This window comes from Leopardus geoffroyi, chromosome D1, assembly GCF_018350155.1.
Source record: "Leopardus geoffroyi isolate Oge1 chromosome D1, O.geoffroyi_Oge1_pat1.0, whole genome shotgun sequence".
Taxonomy (NCBI): domain Eukaryota; kingdom Metazoa; phylum Chordata; class Mammalia; order Carnivora; family Felidae; genus Leopardus; species Leopardus geoffroyi.
This window is the reverse complement of record NC_059329.1, coordinates 57,953,729-57,979,407: the sequence shown is the minus strand read 5'-3', so window position 1 is coordinate 57,979,407 and position 25,679 is coordinate 57,953,729. Positions and strand designations below refer to the sequence as shown.

The following is a 25,679-nucleotide window of genomic DNA, read 5'->3' as shown; positions in this document are numbered from 1 at the left end:
ATTGGCATTTGTAGTCATATTACTTATATAATCTTATTTAATCATTGCAACAACTCTATGAACTAGGTATCATTATTCTCATTTTGTAGCTGAAGAATCTGAGACTCAGAAAACTGAATTAATTGTCCAAGGTCAAATAGGTAATAAGGGGCAGAGCCAACATTTAAATCCAGGACTATCATGTCTCTAATCCAATTCCATTATTTCCATTATTCATTTCGTAGAGAGCCATGCCCCTTGCTATCAATTGATGAAGCTTTGTTTGGCATGAAAATTCAGGAATTCTATTGTTATTATTCCCTTTATCTTCATTTTGATGACCTTTTTGACAAGATAACACTAATACCGTATTTCTGTGTAGCCATCGATCCTATTTTATCACCACACCTGATCTTCACACGTCTATTAATTTAGACCTAGATTATAATCCCCTTTATTGTGGAATAAACTGAGGCCGACAGAGACAAGTAACTTGCCTTAGTAAATATTGCTAATAAGCTAGAGGGCCAAGATTTGACCCTAAATCCAGTGTTCTTTTCACTGCAGCATGTAGATCTGCTGAAGCTTATTATAGCAAGCATAGTCTCTACAACAGTATTTCTCAAGCTGGGGACATTTAATAATGTCTGGAGATAATTTTTTTTATTAAAAAAATTTTTTTAATGTTTATTTTTGAGGGAGAGACAGAGAGCAAGCAGGGGAGGGGCAGACAGAGAAAGGGAGACACAGAATCTGAAGCAGGCTCCAGGCTCTGAGCTGTCAGCACAGAGCTCGACGCAGGACTCACGAACCGTGAGATCATGACCTGAGCCAAAGTCAGACGTTTAACCAACTGAGCCACCCAGGTACCCCTGGAGATAATTTTTATTGTCACCATCTCAGGGGGGTACTGTTGGCATCTTGTGGGTAGAGATTAGGGATACATAGGCCAGTCCCCCCGCAACAAAGAATTATTTGGTTTAAAATGTCAATAGTGCTGAGGTTGAGAAATTTTGCTCTTTTAAAACAGTTGGGTTTCATGCCTCATTTCTCCAGAAGAGGTGAAATACCCAAGGTTAGCCTCCAAAGTGATGAGATTAATTCTTTTAGAATTGGCTTTTCTTTAGTAGCAGTGAATAGTTATTAATCACCAGATTTTATTCAATGTTCTATCAGGCAAGAACTAGGGATGCAAAAGGCATTAGACATGGTCTGTTCCTTCAGGGAGTTTAGAGGTTTCTGGAGGAGGTTTAAGAGGATCTGCTTACTTTACCCTGGTTGCAGATAAACTGCCCTAGATTCCAGGAGTCACTGCATTGCAGGAGTGGCTGTACTCAGGGACCACCCTGATTCAAGTGGTGCTGCTAACTTAAAGGAACCCTCCTCATAGCTGACTCTTCCTTCCCATAGTTATGCGATGCCCACCAAAACCATGGAGGTATTGCGGCTGCAAGACCAAGGCAGCAAAATGTTCTTGGACTCAGTTCTTACCACCCATGAGCGAGTGGTTCAGGTAGGCACTCTGGGAGAAACTTGAAATGTATTTGCCTCTCCTGGTTCTTCTTCTATTTTTTTCTCCTTCTACCATGCCCTTCTCTTCCTGTTGCCTGCCCCCTGAAATGATGATGTTCTCCAGGGTTTAGTTCTTGATCCTTCCATCTCTCCTTGTGTAATACCTTCCCTCTATGCAATCTCACTCATTCCCCGGGTCTCAGTGGCCATCATAATATACCGACAACCCCCTATACATATCTCCCAGTCCTGATGGGTTATATACTAATAACCCCTAGCTAACATCTCCAGTCCTGATCTCTCCGTTGAGTTTCAAACCTGATATCCACTTATTTACTGGACTTCTCCACTGGGATATTCCACAGGTGTCCTACACTCAGCATATATAAAACCAACTGTAGAGGAACTGACGTTTTGCTTTTTAAGGTTTATTTTTTTAGGGGTGCCTGGGTGGCTCAGTTGGTTGAATCTGTGACTTTGGCTCAGGTTATGATCTTGCGGTTTGGGGGTTTGATCCCTGCTTCCAATTCTGTGTTTCCCTCTCCCTCTGCCCCTCCTCTGTCACACTCTATCTCTCTCTCTCTCAAAAGTAAACACTAAAAAATTTTATTAAGTTTATTTTTTTTAATTTATTTTGAGAGCAAGAGAGAGGGAGCTTGTGAGCAGGGGGAGGAGAGGGAGGGCGAGAAACTGAGAGACCGGGAGAGAGGGAATTCCAAGCAGGCTCCCTGCTGTCAGTGCAGGACCTGATGTGGGGCTTGATCTCAAATAGTGACATCATGACCTGAACTGAAATCAAGAGTTGGAGACTTAACCAACTGAGCCACCCAGATGCCCCCTAACAGCTTTATTGAGAATTTTATTCATATACAATTTACCCATTTAACATGTACAATTAAATGGATTTTAATATATTCACAGTTAGGCAACCATCACCACAATTTTAGAACAATTTCATTACCCTGAAAGGAAACTCTACCCATTTGCAGTCACTCCTCTTTCCCTGTCCCCCCAGCTCCTGGCAACCACAAATCTGTTTCTGCCTCTATGATCTTACCTCTTCTGGACATTTCATTTAAATGGAATTATACAATATATGGCCTTTTCTGTCTGGCTACTTCCACTTAGCATGTTTTCAAGGTTCATCCATGTTGTAGCAGGTATTAATGCTTCATTCCTTTTTATTGCCAAATAATATTCCAGTGTATGGACATCACCCCTTTCTGACCCACTCAAGAAGTATATCAACAAGACGTATATATTCCGTAATATATGTTCCGTAATATAACATTCCGTAACAGAATGTTAAGGTAGTAACACCTTAAATCTATTATGCTAACTTTAAAAATTAAGTACTTAACAATCTTTAGTTCTTTAAATATTATCAGAAATAAATTATTTGAGATACAGATCTTAAGAAAGATCTATCTTGCCACTGAGGCCCATAGGATACAGTTTGATCTCTTTAGTGCCTAAATACCTTTATGATTCTCTTCCTGCTTTTCCTCTTCTCACGCCATTCATTCCAGCCATACATGGAACTCATTTTAATTCCCTAGTACTGTGTGATGCAACCACACTTTACTGATTTCTTCTGCTTTGAAAACCCTCCCTATTACTGCTGAATTCTCCTAGTTTACTCCTGTTTTTCTTCAAGACTCCACCTAGAAGTTACCTTTTTTTGGAAGCTGTCTTTCACCTCCTTAGGTTAGGAGATATTTGTCTTGTGGATTCCTGCAGCCCCCTGCATGCCCTTCTACTACACATCTGATTCGCCTCTGGATTCTCCACACAGGGTCTGACACTAGTCCAGTCTATGTGGGTACACCTGAGTTGAATCAGAAAGTCATCCTGGACTTGATAACCTCTTGGTCCAGTTATGACATCCATTGTCTGCAGGAGCAGACACTAGCCATGACTACTGTGTTGGCAAGCAGACACTTTGATGGCAAGAGGAATCCTGTAGAGGTTGGCTCTGAAACTGGCTCTGGGTGTTAATCCTCTACCCAAGGGCCCTGTAGCTCTGCTGAAGCTGACATCTGAGCCCCTGCCATGCCTGCCCAATCACCTGGCTTTCAGTGCTCTCTCTTAGAGCATCTTCTTTCCTTTGCAGATCAGCGGTTTGAGTGCTACATTTGCAGAGATTTTCTTGGAAATAATCCAAAGCAATCTTCCTGAAGGAGTCAGATTGTCAGTGAAGGAGGTATGTGCTAGTTTGAGAAGAGGCCCCCTGGTGGCCCACCTGTGTTCAATATGGATAAGAGCATCTGGCTTTAGAAACAAGACAGAAATGTGGGTAATTTAGCCCAGATAATAAACAGGAAAGGTTTGCAGACTGGTATAACTGTGGTCATTATCCTGCCTCTTCCAATGGATCAGGGATGATCCTTTATGGACCACAGGAGCAGAACTCCATCACAATATCCTGGTGTTAGGGGTGAACCCATAGTTGTGTGCAGAAATAACATGATTTAAGATTACATAGAGTCTAATTAATCAGAACACAAATAAGGAAATGTACTTTAAAGAAGAGTTTCCTAGACCTTTAAGGCTTGACTGTAGCCTGACTGAAGAATGCCAATCAGAAGGAAATTTGGCATGCAAAACTTAGAAAACATTAGGAACTTCAGCCTAAATACTGAGTATTTGGGTCCATATGCCAAGGCAAGCCTTGTTATGACACAGATACATCAGGTCATTTTAGACTGATGCAATTTGCTGCATCCAGCTCTCCTTGTTCTGAGCCCATGCTTGTTAATTCTTTTCTTGTTATTCAGGTTTCACACAGATCTGTATACAGGAGAAAATGTGCTGGTCATGCTGACTTAAATATTCCAGTCCTTATGTCTTTCCTATTGTAGATGGAGAATTTGGGCATTGCCTCTCTTTAAATGCTTCTAATGGTATACTCAGCATTCTGACATTAATTCTTTATATGTCTGTCTTCTCTCACCAGACTTAAGTTCATTTAAGGCAGGGAGGAAGTCCGATTCAACTTAGAATCCCTAGTATCTAATATAAGTCTCATGAAAAGTTAGTTGAATCTGAATCATTCTCTACAGAGATGTCTGATGGCTTTTTTTAACGTGTATTTATTTATTTTTGAGAGAGAGAGAGAGTGCGAGCAGGGGAGAGGGACAGGAAGAGTGGGAGAGGATCCCAAGCAGGCTCCATGCTCAGCACAGAGCCTGACTCAGGGCTTGATCCCACAAACTGTGAGATCATGACCTGAACCAAAATCAAGAGTCATATGCTTAACCGACTGAGCCACCCAGATGCCCTGCTTTTTTTTTTTAATGCTGTGTATGTATGAATAACTGAAAGTTCTGTAGTAATTCCCACTTACTTTCTTTTTCTTCTCCCCAGCACACTGAAGAAGACTTCAAAGGAAGGTTCAAAGCTCGGCCAGAACTGGAAGAACTGTTGGCTAAGTTGAACTAGCTCATTGCAAACCCTTTTAAGCCAGGACTGGTGATATTGAGTGCCAAGGGGAAGAGCTTCCTGGGTGGTTAAAATTAAGAAGATCCTTTAGATATTGTAACTGCCCATCCCCATTAGCCAGGAATGCCTCCTCTCTTATATGGAGGAGTGTTGCCGATTACCACTTTCCTTTGAGCCAACCTAAGACATCCTTCATCTAATAAAAATCTGCAGCTGGTGGACATGTGCGTATGTGAGAAGTCCGTCCATCCTGTGGAGTATCTTTTATTTTTTTATTTTAAGATTTTATTTTTAAGTAATCTCTATACCCACCCAGCAGCGTGGGGCTTGAACTCACAACCCCAAGATCAAGAGTCATATGCTCCACCGACTGAGCCAGCCAGCTGCCCTGTGGAGTATCTTTAAGGGATTCTATTTTCTCTTTAGCACAAAAACATACTTCCCTTCAATATTTCTCCAGTTAGAGTGATCTCATTCTTTAAAGCAATCTGGCATTGTGTCTTTTAGTGAAACAGAGGATCATAAGTAAACTTGGGTAGAAGGAATAGGGACGGGGCTTTTGGTTTTGCTTATGAAAAAAGCTCTCCAGATAGAAACAAGGTCTGTCCATAGTGAAAAAAATTGCTTTGTGGGGCAGTGAGTGACTTGTCATATTCAGGCAGATGTTACATAACTGCTAATTAGGGTTACCTGGAGTGGGTTTAAACAAAGAATTAAAGTTGATTTTGGTCAGGGGTCAGAAAACTACTGCTTGTGAGCCACGCCCCACTGACTGCCTGCTTGTTTATTTGTTTTAATGTTTGTTTGTTTCTTTCTTTCTTTATTTAGAGAGCATGAGCGGGGTAGGGGCAGAGAGAGAAAGAGAGAGAGAGGAAGAGTGGGAATCCCAAGCAGGCTCTGCGCTGTGAGTGCATCTGACACAGGGGCTCAGTCTCATGAACTGTGAGATCATGGCTTGAGCTGAAATCAAGAGTTGGATGATTAACCGACTGAGCCATCCCGGCACCCCGCGCTTTTTTTTTTTTTTTTTCTTTTTTTAAGTAATTCATTGAGGTGAAATTCACAAACCACAAAATTAACCATTTTAAAGCAAACAATTCAGTGGTATTTAATGCATTCACAATGTTATACAACTACCACCTATATCTAGTTCTAAAACCCCATTGCCTATTTATTGGAACAGAGCCATGGTCACTCATTTACATGTCATCTATGGCTGCTTTCACACTGGCAGCTGAGTAGTTGCGACACAGACTGTAAAACCAAAACATTCATTATGTGTCCTTTATAAAAACAGTCAATCCCTGATCTAAGTCACTGATTCTCAAACTTAAGTGTGTATCAGGATCACCTGGAGGGCTTTTTAAACATAAATTGCTGCTCTTACCCCCAGATTTTCTGACTTAGTAGATCTTGAATGAGGGCCTATAATTTGAATTTCTTACACATTCCTAGGTGATGCTGATGCTACTGGTCCAGGGTTAACTTTTTGTTTTAACGTTTATTTTTGAGAGACTGAGCAGGAGATGAGCAGGAGAGGGCAGGAGGGGGGCAGAGAGAGGAAGACACGGAATCCAAAGCAGGCTCTGGGCTCTGAGCTGTAAGCACAGAGCCTGACGCAGGGCTTGAACTCATGAACCATGAGATCATGACCTGGGCTGAAGTTGGATGCTTAACTGACTGAGCCACCCAGGCCCCCCCAGGATTACCTCTTTGAGAACCATTAGTCTAAGTGACCTCTAATGTTTTTCCTATTTTGAACATTAGTTCGTTCATACTTTTGTACATAATAGCTATCATTTATTGAGCTAGACCCTGCTCAAGGTACTAAATGAGCGCTAATCCTTACACCAGTCTTTTAGGGTGTGTATAGGAGTGTGCATGTGGATGGGTATCTGTGTATGTGAAAAGGTTATGTGTGAGTGGTGTGTCTGAGTATGCATGAGTGTATCTCACATTTACTGAGCCCTCATTATATCTATGTACTTTATAAAGATTATCCTTGAGATTGATAGTATTCCAGTTTTATACATGGAGAAACTGAGGTTTGGAGAGATGAAGTGACTTCCTTTTCCTGAAGGGTCACATAGCTAATAAGTGGCAGATCTTTCTCCTCGCTTCTGTGGGATACTCCTACACAGAGGTCTGTGGGAGCCCAGAGCAGTCTTAGCATTGCAGGTACTTTTCTGAAACCCAACAGTTTCAGTCCTGATGTTATTATGGTTTCTTTGCGTTGGTCTCTAAAGGCAGTAAGAAGAAACTCAAGATTTTCTTCCAAGGTATAACCCTAAGGGGTCAAGAGAGCAGAAACCCTCAATTAAAATGCTTCACTGAATTCCCATTGGAGGTTCAGCAGGCTAGTACTTCCAAGTGAACCCCACTGGGAGTGTGGGCAGAATTTTTTAGGTGAAGACTGGTATTTTGGTTGTAGAATTATTCATTGCTGAGTCTCCTTTAGAGAAGATAAAAGAGAAGTTGCTAACAATGAGTGTAAATTTGGGGGATGTATAGTGACATGAAGGTAAAAAGATGAATAAACACATGTTTGCAAACACACACACACTGTCCCCATATCTATCATATGGACTCCATTTAGGAATCTGGAAAACAGCATTTCTCTTCAGTTTCCCACTTTTCCTTGTTATTGATTTGTGGAAGAAGGACACAGGATTTCATAAATTGAGAAGATATTAGAGCTGAAGAACATTAGGACCCAGCCAGCCTAACCCTCTCTTTTAGCAGGTGTGGGTTAGGGGCCAAGGAAAGGCCGTGCTTTACCCAAGGTCACTGGGCACCTCATTGGCAGAGCTGGGAGCAGGATTTAGATATCTTGATTCCCAGTCCATCCCTTTCCATTACATCATGGAGGGATGAGTCAGGCTTATCTCGTAAATAGGAGGCAGCTGGGTTCTGTCACCTTGGAGTCTTATGTCACTGACCTCGTTGATTTTTCCTCTTGCCAGAGTCAAAGAGCTTTTGTTACTCATTAGTCTGCCCTGAAATAAGTGGAAATTGCTCCTAATGTCTTATCCTGGCAAGAAGGATGGGAGATATTCTGATTGCTAGAACCTCAGAGTTACGATGACAAGCTTCATTTGACTCTCTAGAGTGAGGCCCATAAGGAAATGGACTTTCCTAGAATCACATAGCAGTGAAATCAAATGGAATGCAAGTCTTCTGGCTCTAGGTTGAAAATACCTTGGCCACCCTCCCTGAGAAAACTTATTATAAAGGAAAGAGTCAGACAAACTTGGGCTATTCCTAGTTTCTGCACTTATTAGTCTTAAGGCCTCAGGTGAATTATTTTCACCTCATAAACCTCAGTTTTCTGATCTGTAAAGTGGAAAGAATCCCTTTAGCAGTTTGAGATAGAGATAATGTATACAATGGGCTAGCAAGTGCTCAGTAAATGTTGGATTACCTTCCCTTCTAAACTTCTTCAGCATACTTTTTAAAGAGTTTTTTAAAGAGTTTTTTTAAGTATAACTTAAAAAATATATAGTAAAACAACCTATCTTAAGTGTATATTTGATCAGTTTCAAAAAAAAATAGTCACCCCTAGAAGTACACTTCTAGCAAGATAAAGAATACTTCCATAACCCCAGAAAGCTCCTTGACATTCGTTCATTCTTCCTCAGAAGCAACCATTAATATCATTTCTAGTGCCACAGATTAGTTTTGCTTTTCTAGTATTACATATAAATATCACAGTATATACCCTTTTGTGTCTGATTTCATTTACCCTGTTTTATCCATGTTGTTGTGTCTATCAATAGTTCATCCCTTCAGCATACTTTTAGTTTTCAATGTCCTGGTTAGCGTTAAACTGTGCCCAGAACCACCGTGAAAACATGAGGGGTAGGCAGAAGAGACAAGATGGAAGATCAATGGATTGGGATTCAGAACATCTGGGTGCTAGTTTTGGCTCCATCAATACATAACCTTCGGGATGATCCGTTTTGGTCTTCATTTGAAAGATGAGATAATTGACCCAGCAGGGAAACCGACTTGTCCAAGGTCACTGTGTTAGCCAGTGAGAGCCAGAGATAGCTCCAGTTTACTCAATTCCTGGTCAGTGCATATCACTGAGATTTTCAGAAATGAATCTTTATGTAGATCAGTAACTTTCAAGAAGGACTGAATGCCTGGATTGAATGGGCAGTCTTCCTAGGTAAGGCCAGCAAATTCCTTAGCTTCATGTTTTAGTCCCTTTCTTCTAGCTAAGGATGCCTTGTTCTGCTACCACAGAAATTGGCAGCTGGAAATTGGCAGCTGTGGATTCTGAGAGTGTTTTAGTTGCAGGTAAAGAAATGGAATCTGGACATTTTGGGCATTCAAACACTGTAGCAATGCTCAGAGACCCCTATTTCTAGGGTGTAAATTGTACCTAAGGAAAGAAAGCTGTCTGCGCAAGCACTAGGTATGTCTAGAACTAGACCTGCTGGAAAGGCAGTGCACACAGAATTGGCCAGTGTGTCTTGTGCTGGTTTAATCTGTGCTTTGATATCTTTGTGCCATTTTTGTCTTCAAATGTCTGGTCTCCCTGGAGAATCTGAAATGACTCATTTAGTTCTTATAAATCCCCCTGGAATGACTTTCATTCCCAGTCATTTCAGATTTAGCTCACCATTTAGACAGAATGCCCAGGCTCTGAAAGATGCCTGAGCTCCAGAGAATGAAAACTCTTCAGAAGAAAGCTGCTGGAAAAGAATCCCTCCCACTTTTGCCAGCTTTAAGTCCCTGCTGGAGCAGAGTAGGGAACTCTATCATTCTATACAGCGGACAGTGTAAGGTTTCAACCTGGACTGGCTCCAGTTCTCTTTAGATTTCTAGTCAGCAGCCCAAGGACTTAGCCTCGCAACTTTACCTGAGGAAGGGAGTGGGAGGCATCTCTTATTACTCATCTAGTAAAATGCCATTACAGTGCACCTTTGTCCTGAGCACAGGCCAAGTCCCCAGCTAAAGACCTTGCAGGAAAGGGCCAACTCTTGAGTCTGCCCTAGGCCTAGCCAAGGGTGGCATCCACCCAGCCAAGAGGTCTCTCCACTCATCCCTGGCATCAAGCCTCTGTACACAGGTAAGTATAGGTTATATAGGGATAAGCACAGACCACCTTAAATTACAGCTCCATGGCTATGGCTCCAGAGCTGAGAGACTTAAAAAACATGCCAATCTATAACCCTGTGGGCAATGTGTACTGGTTAATCTTTAAGTAAAACACTAAAAAAAGAAAACAAAAGAAAGAAAAGGTAGTATTTACATAGTCTATGTAGTTACTATTTGTTAAACATTATACTAAGCACTGGATGACTATGAGAACACAGAACAGAGAACAGCATAGACTTTAGAATAAGACTTGAAAGTCTGACCCCCAAACTGACGTTTATTTCCTCCTCTGTAAATGGGAGCTAATGGAATTATTATGGGGATTAAATGAGAAAATGTAACTCAGGAGAGTGCCTAGCACACAATAATAATCACAATAGGCAACATTTAGTGAATGCTTCCTGTGTACCACACAGTTTCTAACTCATTCAACAACTTTATAAGGAAGGTCTACATTTATTAGTTTTAAGGCCTATGGTGTGTATTTTACAGAAGAAAAAAACAGATCCTGAGATGTTAACTAATTTGCCCCAAATCACACAGCTTAAGTGGCATAGTGGGATTTGAAAGCATTGTATCATAGGGATTGAGAGAAAACGATGGAACCAAACAGCCTGGGTTAAATGCTTCATAACTATTATAATATATAACATAACATTTATATTATATATGACACACATATATAATATACATAAATATAATATTTATAAGAGTTTTAATAGTTCAAAATACGCTAGTAATTTATATTTGCTATTTATATATTGTCCCTCATTTAATTCTCTAAGTATGTGTATTAAACAGGAATTATCCCCATTTACTTTGAGGAAACAGATTTGGGTGGTAACAGAGCCCTCTTTACCCAGATATATCCTGTGACCCACCCAGTGTTAGCTCCCTGGTAGAGCTGGAGTCCTAAAAAAGTTACACTTAGCTGGTTTAGTTTCCTCCTGCTAAGGAGGTCCTTCTAACCTTCCCCTTTGCTAGAATCCCACCTACCTTACCCACAGTCTATCATTTCTATTTTAATTACACAAATTAACACATAGATACATTCCTGTTGTAAAAGACTTGAATACATAAGCAAATATAGTTCTTATTGATGGAGTTTTACATTGTGACCATTTATCCACTCTTTAAACAATGCTGCAATGAACGTAACAGTATATACATCTTGTAAAAATATATTTAAGAGGGCTCCTAAAAAAGGAATTTCTATTAAAATATTTTAATTTTTTCTAAGTTTTTATTTTAAGTAATCTCTACACCTAAAGTGGGGCCTGAATTCATGACCCTGAGATTAAGAGTTACATGCTCTTCTGAATGAGCCAGCCAGGTACCCCGCTGTTGAAATATTTGTTTTTTTTTTTTTAATTTTTTTTTTTTAACGTTTATTTATTTTTGAGACAGGGAGAGACAGCATGAATGGGGGAGGGTCAGAGAGAGAGAGAGACATAGAATCCGAAACAGGCTCCAGGCTCCAAGCTGTCAGCACAGAGCCCGACGTGGGGCTCAAACTCACGGACCGCGAGATCATGACCTGAGCCGAAGTTGGACGCTTAACCGACTGAGCCACCCAGGCGCCCCTGAAATATTTAAAGTATTTATAGATCCCATCAAATTATCCTCCAAAAGCTTTACTAATTTATTATCCCTTTAAGTGTGATTGTGCCTGTTCTTCATCCTCACCAGTACTGGTCATTATAAATACTTTTAATTTTTGTCAATAGAAATAGCTAATAACCACTTTAATTTTTTTATGTTTCAATTGGGTTGTTTGCTTTTTCTCACTGATTTCTAGGTACTTTTTACTTGTGCAGATGGTTTTCTGTTACATATGTTACAAATAGGTAATGTCTCCTTTATCATTAAAGGTTCAACTCAACTAACTCCCTTGAGATTCTTGCTGACAGCTGCAGTCCACACTGCTCCCTCTGATGACTCAGCATTGAGCAGACATGCACCCCAAAGAGATTCATCTCTCTCTATATGTCCAGTCATCCCATTCTAATTGGATTTTATTGTTCTTTAAACTCGTATTCCTCCTGTCTTCTACCCTCTTCTCTTTCCTCCTCAGTCACCAACAAAGACTCAAAGTAGTTTTAGGGCCTACAATACTTCAGATTTGTGCTTCCAATATATAGATGCTCAAGAAATGTAACTGATGATGAGAGCATATGCCCCTTTGCATTCCAGCTTCTGTGGCAAGAGTCACTCTTCTAACTCCCTTCCCACTCCCAAATGCCTCATAGGGCTAGGCAGAAAGTAACAGAATGGGTAATGTAGTTTCATGGAAGGAAATGAAAATCAATGGCAACTGTTAACAACTGGAGAACATAACCACCTAAAAGAAGCATCCATATTCAGCTCCAGCAAATTACTGTCAAGTAGGAATATAAGCTCCATGTTGATAGCTTCTCCAGTTTTTAAAATCTGAAAATCTGTATTTTATGTTAAATGTGCCTTTTAAATGTCAGGCCAACATTGTGTGTTTCCTGGGCTGGAAGCACGCTGAGGTCAGACTGTATCTGTCTGCACATAAGAGGCACTCGATGTTTATTTTCCCATTTGTTTTCTTCCTTCCTTAGACTGAATGAAATGTCCAGAACAACTAATGAAAGATAAAGGCACTTATATAATGGCCAGTAATTAGTTGTTCTAATGCTGTTTTATTTATTTCTATCTCTCAAACCAGACTAAGAAACATGAAAGAAGAGATCCTATTATTTATCACATCAGATCACATTATTCATTCACACAGTACCTGGCACATGGGAAGGTCTCAGAAAAACTTGCTGTGTTGAACCAATTACTCAATAAATGAAGACCTGATTAGGTAATCAGTTTACATTTAGATTGTGAATTTACTTTTAAAATTAAACATCCATGTAATCGGCTCGGTACCTGGCACACTGACCCAAGATGTAAGGTAAGAGAGCATCCCTTAACCCAACTCTTTGTTTTACTTGGCAAATATCAGTTGACATTTAATATCGGTGTACAATGGTAGGTGAGGATGTGTGGGATTGCACAATGAAAATATGACAGCTCTTTACAGCAGTCATGTCCAAACCCATGGCTGTCTGGCTCTCAAAGTCAGTCTTGGCCAGGGAATCCCCATGTTTTACACCTCTCGGCCCAAACTTCCACTGTTCAGGACCTCTTCCTCCTATGATCTCTCTGGGCTGGTTTCTTCAGGGACATCCTCTGGGGATAGGTGGTTTGGGGTCTCAGTGGTGAGCACTGCCTTGCTCTTTCCTCCTCTGCAGCTCTTCCCGCCGCCTTGCCTGATGTTCACTCATGCAGTTCCTGAAGGCCTGTACCTGTGGCTGACACTGTCGCCAGTCCTGGTGTTGGGCCATGCACTCCTGTACTGCATAGTGGGAAGTAGCACAACCAGAGCGGGAAATCAGCTGGTCCAGCGGATCCTCTTCCTCATCCTCCTTCTTCACCTGTCGGGCCCAAGTATGGCCTTGAGTTGACATCTTTGAGAGTCTCTGGAATAATGGAGACAAAGTTAGAGTAGGAATGTGATTATGAGGTTCCATTACTATCAATAACATTGACCAAACTGCACTGTTATAGCCTATCCGTGCATCTGTCTCCCCTTGCAGAGTGTAAGCTTATTTGAGAACAGATATTGGGCCTGATTCATTGGTGCCATCAGTACTAGGCCTGGCAAGAGAGCAGATCTGCAAAACGGTTTGAACTCAATAGAATGACATAAAGTATATGAGAATGTTTAGCACAGCACTAAATAAGCTTGAATGGATTTTGCTAACGGAATTTGAATTAGGTGAAATGTCACCTTTTTGCGGCAGATGTCTCCCCAAAAGAATGAATCTCTCCTTTCCTCCTATTAGCCTTTTCCTATGGCTGGAAAAGAACATAGTTTAACACTTGGGAGATTACCCAAATATGGGTAGCGTTTGACATACAGGAGGAACGGAGAGTTCAGTTTAGCTGTAGCAGAGTGTGCATGGGTGCATAAGTCTGTGAGATGAGAGTACTTAATGTGAGGTGGATTTGCCCAGACTGTCTTCCCAAGATCATCTGCCTCAGAGCACCCAGCAGAAAGCAGCCTACAGAAGGAACTTGAGAAAGCTTTGAAGGGAAATAACCTCAGCCTTTGAACAAATTTCACCATGACAGGCTTTAAAGGAACTAGCACTCTTCAATGCCTTTCCTGTTTCTCTGATTCATTCAACAAATGATTATTGAGTACCTATCATGTACCAGGTACAATGCAAGAGTTGAGGATACAGGAGTGACCAAGACGGATATAGTTCCTGCCTTAATGGAATTTACCCTTCAGTGCCTTTCCTGTGTCTCTGATTCATTCAACAAATGATCAATAAGAACCTATCATGTACCAGGCACTATGCTAGAGTTGAGGATACAGGAGTGACCAAGACGGATATAGTTCCTGCCTTAATGGAGTTTACAATCTAGACAATGAACAGGTTACTACACAGTGTGTACAGACAGCTAAGATTGGGAACACACTAGAGGAACACCTAATCCAGACATGGCAGGAACAGGCTGAGTAGGCTTCCTGGAAGAAGTGATTTCTAAACTGAGACTTGAAGGATGAATAGGAGTTAGCCAAGGATGGGGAGAAACAATACGGGTAGTCATTGGAAGAGCAGGGTCAGGGGTTGAGACAGAATTTGGCACAGGAGAGGAACTCAAAGTTCTGTATGACTAGGGAATAGCAAATGAAATCGGCACTATGAAAAAATATCTGATCATAGCAAGGTCTTGTTGGCCACGTTAAGCCAACATAGCCTACCCAAAACTCATTTGCTTTGGAGGCAGTAGAACTTAAGGAAGGAGGTGGGTAATAGGTTTTGAAAAGAGACTAAGATTGGAAACCTAGCTTTGTTACTGACTCACTGGGTGACCTTAAGAAAATCACTTCATAATCTCTCTTGAAAAAGAGTTCACATCTACCTCACAAGACTGTTGAAGACTAAATGACATAGTGCACGTAAGCCTGGCATGTCCAAAGACTTCAATAAATAAGTTTTTATTACTGTACAGAAAAAGTGCCCTGGATTCTAAGCCAAGAGAACTAGGTTCGAATCCTGACACCACGTTTTACCATACAATCTTCTTAACTTCCTCCTTAATAATACTGAACTCATACAACTAATATAAGGATTAATATGACAATGGACAAGAAATGCATGCGCGACAACAGGGCTCACAGTAAATGCGACGGTACTCTTTCCCCATCACATCCTGGCTTCAGTCTTCCCTGAAGGAAAAAGAGGAAGACTCATGGTTGGAGATCAGGGCAAGCAAATGGTCGGCAGCGGGATGGCTGAGACTGGCCTGGACTAGGAAGTCATAGGAAAGCAGAGAAATTCATGTGTCCAAGGCACCTGCAGCTTCCACTTTAAAGTCTCCCACTTTAAGAAGACTCAAGCGCGCTCGCGGCAGCCAACCGCAGCCCCGCTGTGCCGGCTAAGCCTTACAGCGCAAGGACGCGGTACAGAGTGCTCACCGAGCAACAGGTGGAACACGAGAATTTGGACGCGCGTTCCTGCACGTCGCCGTCCGTCTCGTAGGCAGTTGTAACACTCCCGACACTCCGACCGGAAACCAGCCTGTAAGGGAGCTTGAGAGCGGAAGTGGGGAAGAGGGACCCGCCGCGCATAATCATTGGCTGCCTCTCAGTAGAGATTCCGCCCTTCAAACTCGTCGCAGCCCCTTCTGGGACCCACTTCCGGCGAAGAGCGGAAGAGGCGGGCAGGTGGAGGCGGGGTTAAGATGGCGTCGCCTTTGAGGATTCAGAGCGACTGGGCCCAAGCCCTCAGGTGAACAAAGGCCCAGACCCGGGACGGAGGAGGCGGGTAACGCATGTTGTCTTTGCGTTAAGGAGCGCTGTACCCAGTCCAGGATAGGGATTACCTCATCGATTTTTAAGGGATCCCTGGGTGTAGAAAAAGAAGTCACACATGGTCATAGGTTTTCATCCTCAGAAGAGCTGTCCTGAGGCCAAAGCAACACGTACGTGCTGTGTGATCCCAGCACCAGGATTAGGATCAATGAGTGGACAAAGACAGGCAAACTGGGAGGCAGGGAAACTCTTGGCCAAGTAGTCCTAGTCATTTAGCAAATATTTACTGTATTTGCAAAAGTCCTAGTACTCAACCACCTACCTCCACATTGTCTTTGAGTGTATGATGGAATCCTTGTATTCTCTGACCCCCAGTGCTATGTTAGACATATTGGGCAGTTCTATTCAGGAAACAGTGTAACAACCACTATGTCCAGACCCTGTGAGTGTGGAGTTGTTTTTTTTTTTTTTTTTAATTTTTTTTTTCAACGTTTATTTATTTTTGGGACAGAGAGAGACAGAGCATGAACGGGGGAGGGGCAGAGAGAGAGGGAGACACAGAATCGAAAGCAGGCTCCAGGCCCTGAGCCATCAGCCCAGAGCCTGACGCGGGGCTCGAACTCACGGACCGCGAGATTGTGACCTGGCTGAAGTCGGACGCTTAGCCGACTGCGCCACCCAGGCGCCCCAGAGTGTGGAGTTTTAAACAGTGGTTCCTGCCTTCAAGAAGCTGACAGCTTAATTGGGAATGCACAGCAAACCATTTATTCAATATCTATTTATTCATGGTATACTGTGCAAGTTATTACTGCATGCACCAGGATGAGTACAGCATTGCCATGAATGGCAACTGTTACTACTAAGGGTTTTTCAAATCGGAACAGTGGTGAAGATGAATAAAACATAGCTTTTTGCATTTAAGAAACTTACACTTTACTATGTGGACTAAATTACTTACTACAACACAGAATGTGTGACATGTAATAAAGGAAGAACACTAACCTTTACTGAGGGCCAACCAGGAGAGAATGCAGGAGAGGAATAAAGAAGTAACTTGCTTAGAATTTTGCAGCCAGTAAGTGACAGAGAGTTACTTAGTATCAACCTAGATTTTTCTGTCTTAAAAGTGTAAGTCTTTTTCATTATATCCTAAAAGTGTTAAGAGTGATGAGGTAAGGATTTGGATGATTGGAGAGGAGCATTCTAAAACATGTAAAAAGTCAGTGACCTGTTAGAATGCAGACATTGTGTACTAGTCCCTTGTTTCAATTCGTTTTCCAGATAGCTAGGTGACCTTGAGCAAGTCACTTTTTCCTGAGCCTTAGGGTTTTTTTTAAAGTCAGTTTTCTTAATAAATGTTTATTTATTTTTATTTTTTAATATGAAATTTATTGTCAAACTGGTTTCCATACAACACCCAGTGCTCATCCCAACAGGTGCCCTCCTCAATGCAAATCACCCACTTTCCCCTCCCTCCCACCCCCTATCAACCCTCAGTTTATTCTCAGTTTTTAAGAGTCTGTTATGGTTTGGCTCCCCCCTCTCTTTTGTTTTTCCTTCTCCTCCCCCCAAAATTTTTTATTTCTTTTGAGAGAGAGAGAGAGAGAGAGAGAGAGAGAGCACACACAAGTGGGAGAGGGGCAGAGAGAGAGAATTCCAAGCAGGTTCCGTGCTGTCAGCACAGAGCCCATTGCCGGGCTTGAACCCATGAACCGTGAGATTATGACCTCAGCTGAAATCAGTAATCAGATGCTCAACCGACTGAGCCACCCAGGTGCCCCTATAAAAATTTTTTAAGTTTATTTTGAGACAGAGAGACAGAGCAAGGGGGGGGGGGCAGAGAGGGAGAGAGAGAATCCCAAGCAGGCTCTGCCCTGTTAGCGTGGAGCAGGACGTGGAGCTCAATTCTAGGAACTGGGAAATCATGACCCAAGCTGAAAGCAAGAGTCAGATGTTTATTATTATTTTTTTAATGTTTATTTATTTTTGAGAGACTCAGAGAGATAGAGTGTGAGTGGGGGAGGGGCAGAGACAGAGGGAGACACAGAATCCAAAGTGGGCTCCAGGCTCTGAGCTGTCAGCACAGACTCTGACGTGGGGCCTGAACCCACAACTGCGAGATTATGACCTGAGCTGAAGTTGGATGCTCAACCGACTGAGCCATCCAGGCGCCCCAAGAGTCAGATGTTTAAATGACTGAGCCGTCCAGGTGCCCCTGAGCTTCAGGTTTTTTGTTTGTTTGTTTGTTTTTAATGTTTGTTTGTTTGTTTTTAATCTTTAACACGGGAATAATAAAAGGTATTTTGTTAAATTGTGAGGATTAATTACACTGTTTGCAAAGTGTCTGGCACAGGACTTGGTTTCCAGTAATCCCAATAAATATCTGCATATAAAGTGTTTTTTTAAAAAAAAAATTTTTTTTTTCAACGTTTATTTATTTTTGGGACAGAGAGAGACAGAGCATGAACGGGGGAGGGGCAGAGAGAGAGGGAGACACAGAATCGGAAACAGGCTCCAGGCTCTGAGCCATCAGCCCAGAGCCTGATGCGGGGCTCGAACTCACAGACCGCGAGATCGTGACCTGGCTGAAGTCGGACGCTTAACCGACTGCGCCACCCAGGCGCCCCAAAAGTGTTTTTTTTATTTTATTTTTTATTTTTTAAAATTTACATCCAAATTAGTTAGCATATAGTAAAACAATGATTTCAGGAGTAGATTCCTTAATGCCCCTTACCGATTTAGTCCATCCCCCCTCCCACAACCCCTCCAGCAACTGTCAGTTTGTTCTCCATATTTATGAGTCTCTTCTGTTTTCTCCCCCTCCCTGTTTTTATTTTTGTTTCCCTTCCCTTATGTTCATCTGTTTTGTCTCTTAAAGTCCTCATATGAGTGAAGTCATATGATTTTTGTCTTTCTCCGACTAATTTCACTTAGCATAATACCCTCCAGTTCCATCCACATAGTTGCAAATGGCAAGATTTCATTCTTTTTGATTGCCGAGTAGTACTCCATTGTATATATATACCACATTTTCTTTACCCATTCATCCATCGATGGACATTTGGGCTCTTTCCATATTTTGGCTATTGTTGATAGTGCTGCTATAAACATTGGGGTGCATGTGTCCCTTCGAAACAGCACACCTGTATCCCATGGATAAATGCCTAGTAGTGCAATTGCTGGGTCATAGGTTAGTTCTATTTTTAGTTTTTTGAGGAACCTCCATACTGTTTTCCAGAGTGGCTGTACCAGCTTGCATTGCCACCAACAATGCAAAAGAGATCCTCTTTCTCCACATCCTTGCCAACATCTGTTGTTGCCTGAGTTGTTAATGTTAGCCATTCTGACAGGGGTGAGGTGGTATCTCGTTGTGGTTTTGATTTGTATTTCCCTGATGCTGAGTGATGTGGAGCATTTTTTCATGTGTCGGTTGGCCATCTGGATGTCTTCCTTGGAGAAGTGTCTATTCATGTCTTTTGCCCATTTCTTCACTGGATTATTTGGGTTTGGGATGTTAAGTTTGATAAGTTCCCTATAGATTTTGGATACTAACCCTTTATCTGATATGTCATTTGCAAATATCTTCTCCCATTCTGTTGGTTGCCTTTTAGTTTTGCTGATTGTTTCCTTTGCTGTGCAGAAGCTTTTTATTTTGGTGAGGTCCCAGTAGTTCAGTTTTGAAAGTATTCTTGATTTTTCAAAGCTGTGCAGCTGTATGGATAGTGAACTCCCTATTGATGAAATATTTGAGTATTCATTTAACCCGTAGATATCTATGCATTAAGTGCTTAATCCATGAATATTTCTTCAGTAAATAAAGTTTGTCTTAGAATAATCTATGCCTGGATGAGATGTTATACTGGATCATACCTCAGTACTATGTCCAAACTGAAAATTATATGATCTTCTTTCCCCCTTGCACCAGTGGCATCCTTTTCAGCATTGAATGAGCCTAATTAATCTTTTGTTTCTCTTCATAGGAAGGATGAAGGGGAAGCCTGGCTGAGTTGTCACCCCCCAGGTAATGTCCATATGCCCAAAACTATATGCCTTCCCTTTAGAGAAAGGGGATTTACTACCCCTAGAAGAGAGCTTCATACTTTGTCTTGACCCAAACTCCTTGCATAATGCTCATAGTCTTCAAATGTTCTTGACCATTCACACCAACTCCTCCATTTCAGGGGAAGGCCTTAAGATTAGTTTTCCGTTTGGAGGACACAGACTTACTCAGGGAGTGATTAAGTCCCTTAGCTATATATTATTGTATTCTAAGCAGTTCTGTAGTTTCATTTGTGATTTCCTGATGATGATTCCTAGATGTATGGCTCCAGCCCTGAACTCTCTTCAAGTTCAAGCAGAGATTGAACAATTACCTGCTAGACATTAATGCTTGAAGCTCTCACTGTTCTCTTGATTTTATCAAATCTAAAACCAAGCTGAGCACTTCTCTTGTCAAACAGGCTTTCTTTCTTGATTTTCAAATTTAAGTTACCACCATTCTAAGCATCAGAATGAAAAACCTAGTCACTTCACCATGTCACATCCAGATAGCTCCCAAATCCTATCAGTTATTTCTTTGAATGACACTTCTGTGTTAGTCTTCTCCATTTGTTTGTAGTTATTGTGGTACTATTAAAAAAAAATCATGGGGCACCTGGGTGGCTCAGTCAGTTAAGCGTCCGACTTCACCTCAGGTCATGATCTCACAGTTCGTGAGTTTGAGCCCCACGTCGGGCTCTGTGCTGACAGCTCAGAGCATGGAGCCTGCTTCACAATCTGTGTCTCCCTCTCTCTCTGCCCCTTCCCTGCTCATGCTCTGTCTCTCTCTGTCTCAAAAATAAATAAACATTAAAAAAATCAAACTTTTTAATAAATTTGTGAGTTTTGTTTTACTGATTATCCTTAACCTCAGATACCTTTGATTCTTTATATAACTATATTTCTCTGAGAAATAGAATTTTATTATTTTATTTATTTATTTATTTTAACGTTTATTTATTTTTGAGACAGAGAGAGGCAGAGCATGAATGGGGGAGGGTCAGAGAGAGGGAGACACAGAATCGGAGGCAGGCTCCAGGCTCTGGGCCATCATCAGCCCAGAGCCCGACGCGGGGCTCGAACTCACGGACCGTGAGATCGTGACCTGAGCTGAAGTCGGACGCTTAACCGACTGAGCCACCCGGGTGCCCCTGAAAAATAGAATTTTAAACAGTCTTTTGAGGAAAATGATGCTGTATAGAAGATAGTAGCTAGGTCTCATAGTCAAGGATTTTGCTTTTAAAGATGAGAACTAATTGTAGAGCAATTAAAATACAGGTTATATGTAGAGGAGAGAAGGGCTAACTGAAAAGCTAGTGTCTTAAAGGAGAGAGAGAGATTAAATTAACTCTAAAAGACTAAGATGAAAGAAGGTGAGGGTAAGTGCAGATGTAGATAAATGCATTGGTGTGGACATAGACATTTAAGAGTGTCTTCCTTCCTCCTTTCCTTACCCTTCCTTCCTTCCTTCCTTCCTTCCTTCCTTCCTTCCTTCCTTTCTTCCTTCTTTCCTTCCTTCCTTCCTCACTTCCTTCCTGTAAGCTCTATGCCTTAATGTGGGGCTTGGCTTAAACTCATGACCTTGAGATCAAGATTCCTATGTTCTACTGACTGAACCAATTCTATTTTATAAACAGAAAACCAAGACTGAGATCATTTCAGTGACTACAGATGTAGAAAGGTCATTTTGAGGGTGTTGACACAAGATTGGTTAAAATGATATACCCTGTGGACCAGGCATCATGGGGCAGTGGGTGAAGCCAGGAGGGAATTGTGGAGGTGGACAAAAAGCACAGTTCCTTTGATGCTATTTTTGTGGCTTCTTTCTGAACTAGCACTTCACACCACTTTCCTTCCCAAAGCTTCTTTGCTAGATTTTCTCTATTCCAGACCTTTATCCCAGATTGTAAGTTCCTCCGTTAATATCCTTCAACTACCTTTTTATGACTGTTTTAACCAAACTGGTATTTTGTTGTTGTGTTTTGTTTTTTTGTTTTTTTAAATTATTTTTTTCCAAACTAGTATTTTAAAAAATTTTTTTTAATGTCTATTTATTTTTGAGAGAGAGAGAGAGAGAGAGAGACAGAGTGTGTGCAGGGGAGGGGCAGAGAGAGAGGAAGGCACAGAATCCGAAACAGGTTCCAGGTTCTGAGCTGTCAGCACAGAGCCCGATGCAAGGCTCGAACCCACAAACTAGGAGATCGTGACCTGAGCTGAAGTCAGAGGCTTAACCGACTAAGCCACCCAGGTGCCCCAAACTGGTATTTTTTTAATGTTAATGGCAAAGAAACTTATTTAAAACATTTTTTGTTTTTAATATTTATTTATTTTTGAGAGAGAGCAAGAGAAACAGAGCATGAGTTGGGGAGAGGCAGAAAGAGAGGGAGACACAGAATCCAAAGTAGGCTCCAGGCTCTGAGCTGTCAGCACGGAACCCCTGTGGGGCTCAAACTCATGACCCACGAGACCATGACCCGAGCCGAATTCGGATGCTTAATAACTGAGTTACCCTGGCACCCCTGCAAACTGGTATTTCAAAACAATTTTTAAAAAATTATATATAGAGTGTGGGGAAGGGGGGGATAGAGGGAGAGGGGAAGAGAGAGAATATCCTAAGCAGGCTCCATGTTCAGTGTGGAGCCTGATGTTGGGCTTGATCTCACAATCTTGACTCCATGACCTAACCAACTAAGCCACCCAGGCGTCCCTAACCAAACTGTTACATTAATTGATGCCTCCTCCCTATCTTGTTCTTTCTAATTTTCTTTTATTCTTGACATGCTCCTCCCTGACTTGGAGTTCCCTTTCCCTTATATTCTGCCTAGCCCTATCTTTCTATCCTCTGTCTAGGTGTAATCTTTCAAGGTTCTACTTAAATCCCACCCTCTCTAGGAAGCACTCCTACTCTGTGTGAATCCTTGATGTTTTCTACTCCCCTCTTACTCCTAGAATTTCAGTTTAGTGCAATAATTATTTACTGAATAATTTGTAGACCCTGATCATTTCTGAACTCAAGGACTTTATAGTCTAATAGGGAGGTCAGACATATAAAGTGTATTATGGGCTCTTACAGAAGTGTATATATAAAGTGCAGAAGAAGAATAGAAGAGAATGGTTTAACTCCATTCTACCATCTGCTTATGTTTACGTGTAGGATGTCTTATTTAGCCCTCATCACTGCAAAAACAGTGGTCTACTTAGGCAAATTTTCTAGGTTACTGAAGCTTAATTCTTTGCTATGTATTATATATATTTATCTACAGTATATATATACATATATATTTATATGTATATATATACTGTAGATATATATACATATAAATATACATATACATATACATATATATACTGTAGATATATATATATACATATATATATTTATATGTATATATATACTGTAGATAAATACATCTGTGCATGTTGGTCTTTATCTTTCATTCTGAAAGAATTCCATTTCACAGTCCGTAAAACTGAATTAGAGATCACTCTAGTAGCTTTCTTACAAATGCCGTATCACATCTCTAAATCTTTGTCCTAGGTTTTAGCTCTTGAGTGTACTCCCTCCCAAATTAGGTTCACTTAGGACAGTGCTCTTTCCACTTCACGTCACTTTAACACAAGTACCTTCTATTCTTCCATGGGCCAATTTCCTACCATAAGTACAAATGCCTGAATTGGGTCTTCAAGGAGAACAATGTTGAGTTCTTATTATTTTCTTGAGACATGCTTCTTTTGTGCTATGTAGGGAAACCAACTTTGTATGGTAGCCTGACTTGTCAAGGAATTGGCCTCGATGGCATCCCAGAAGTTACAGCTTCAGAAGGATTTATTGTGAATGAAATAAATAAGGTAGGTTTTTATGTCTTCTAGATGACACCGAGTCCAAAACTGGGTAGTACCTATATATCTACTGTAAATATTTATACTGTTATTTGTATATCTGTGTTATCTTTACTTGTATAGTAATCACAGTTTTTATGCGTTTGAATGTCAAGAGTTTTTTTTTTTCTTTTGTAGTTACATATACTTTTAGATACTTTTAGTTACGTATACTTATTCTTACTTCCCTTGTATCAGCGCTATTCAGTAGGTAAAATAATGTAAACCCCATATGTAATTTAAAACTTTCTAGGAACCACATAAAAAAGGTAAAAAGCGCATGAAATTAATTTTAATAATATATTTTATTTAACCCAGTAGATCTAAAATATTATTTCAACCTATAATTAATGTTAAGAAATTGTTAATGAGATATTATACATTCCGTTTTTCTTACTGAGTTTTTGAGATCCTGTGTATATTTTACACTTACCACACATCTCAATTCAGACTCTAATTTTTTATTGAAAATACTTGATAAATGTATTTAGGTTCTATAAAATTTACAGGTGAGAACACAGATTCACATAACCAAGTAGTTCCAAATATACTTAAAAAGTTTTCCAAAAACTGAGTCAAGTATTAGTTTTTAAGTTAAATTTTAAATAAAATAAAAATGCAGCTCTTCATTTGCACTGGCCATATTTCAAATGCTCAGTAACCTCATGTGGCCAGTATCTACCATATTGGACAGCATAGCCTTTATCTGGCTAGGCCTTGATGAAGACCTACGTTAATAGTACTTAATAGTTTTTCTCATTGGTCTTTGAAGTGAGTAGATGGCCAAACTAAGTACAGTAAAGCCTTCGATTGCGAGTAACCTTTTCTGTGAGTATTCTGAAAGATGATTAATCATTTCTCATAAATTTTAACTTGTTAAACGAGCAATGTCTTGCAATACGAGTAGAATATGACGCCCAATATCACATAATCACAACTGAGCCAATGGTTCTTGAAATTTGCCTTGATAAATGAATGCTTTGGATTAAAAGCATGTTTCTGTAATGAATTATGCTTGGGGTTTTACTGTATTGCAGAACCCAAGATCTGACTTTCCTTACTCATTCTGATGGCTGTAGTCAGTATGCTCTGGTGGGTAACCTGATTCCCAAAGGAGAAACCAGCCTTTCTTTTAATGTGTAATTAAATGGAGATGATATTCTACCTATAGGCTGGTTAATGGGGAGTGAGACTGCATGTGAATGAAACTATAAAATATTACAAAAGTGAATTTTTGCTTATTATAACAATCCCGTGGGATTGATATTTTAAATTCCCATTTTGCACATAAGCAAACAGATTGAGAGGTTAATTAACCCTAGTAATCAAATCTAGTTAGACTGTATGCCAGAATTGAAACCAGTTCTATAAACTTCCAAATATGAACACCAGCTTGCAAGCCTACATTTTTCCCAGGTGTTTTGCCAGCCACAGCGTCAGTTCTGATTTCCTTTCTTCCCTTCATACATAGGCCCTGATACAATCCTTATCTCTTCCAACCTCATTGCTAACTTCTGCCAGTGTACCTGCTAGGTAAGACAGTAAGGAGTTATAGTTGAACATTCATTTGTTTCCTAATTGCCCTGAGTCACTTTGCAGTCAACTTTTGCAGTTGCTACATCATTCTATTAAACAGTAGATTATGCTTAAATACATAATCCTGGAGTATAAAAAAGTTTGACTTTGGATTTTATCTTAGCATGGAATGCTCACACTCTTCCCCCAAACCTTGCCCTGAATTTTATGTTTTGATATCCTGCAGCTTTTCATTAAAATATTTTCATTAACAGCATGATTTTCTACTGCTGATATTGGAAGGTAGCTTAACATTTCTTTTCCTCCATAGTTTGTTTACGGATTAAAGGCTGAATTGCTTGATTGA

General features: G+C 40.7%; 3 protein-coding genes across 8 annotated transcripts in view; 2 read left to right on the top strand and 1 right to left on the bottom strand.

Annotated features, from left to right (window-relative positions):
- The window catches only part of MRPL48 (mitochondrial ribosomal protein L48), a 68,258-nt gene extending 63,105 nt beyond the window's left edge, over positions 1-5,153 (top strand). The window contains exons 10-12 of the mRNA XM_045482469.1: positions 1,390-1,492; positions 3,605-3,694; positions 4,858-5,153. Of these exons, the coding sequence (XP_045338425.1) occupies positions 1,390-1,492; positions 3,605-3,694; positions 4,858-4,932 (268 nt within the window). The 3' untranslated portion in view covers positions 4,933-5,153. The remainder of the gene's footprint in view (positions 1-1,389; positions 1,493-3,604; positions 3,695-4,857) is intronic.
- Positions 5,154-12,684: 7,531 nt separating this feature from the next.
- LOC123601185 (cytochrome c oxidase assembly factor 4 homolog, mitochondrial) lies at positions 12,685-15,775 on the bottom strand. Of its 3 annotated transcripts, none has more exons than XM_045484072.1 (2): positions 15,545-15,775; positions 12,685-13,532 (listed from the first exon to the last, which is right to left on the bottom strand). In XM_045484072.1, the coding sequence occupies exons 1-2, from the start codon at positions 15,701-15,703 to the stop codon at positions 13,266-13,268; spliced, it is 426 nt and encodes a 141-aa protein (XP_045340028.1). In that variant the 5' UTR covers positions 15,704-15,775; the 3' UTR covers positions 12,685-13,265. The 3 variants fall into 3 exon arrangements, with proteins under 3 accessions (XP_045340028.1, XP_045340030.1, XP_045340031.1); XM_045484074.1 differs by lacking the exon at positions 15,545-15,775 and adding an exon at positions 15,423-15,532; XM_045484075.1 differs by lacking the exon at positions 15,545-15,775 and adding an exon at positions 15,246-15,402.
- PAAF1 (proteasomal ATPase associated factor 1) overlaps positions 15,758-25,679 on the top strand; it is a 38,307-nt gene continuing 28,385 nt past the window's right edge. Inside the window, exons 1-3 of one of the 4 annotated variants that reach the window (XM_045484059.1) lie at positions 15,758-15,857; positions 19,861-19,901; positions 23,664-23,767. In XM_045484059.1, the coding sequence (XP_045340015.1) occupies positions 15,811-15,857; positions 19,861-19,901; positions 23,664-23,767 (192 nt within the window). In that variant the 5' untranslated portion in view covers positions 15,758-15,810. The remainder of the gene's footprint in view (positions 15,858-19,860; positions 19,902-23,663; positions 23,768-25,679) is intronic. The other 3 variants (XM_045484061.1, XM_045484058.1, XM_045484060.1) reach the window with 3 other exon arrangements.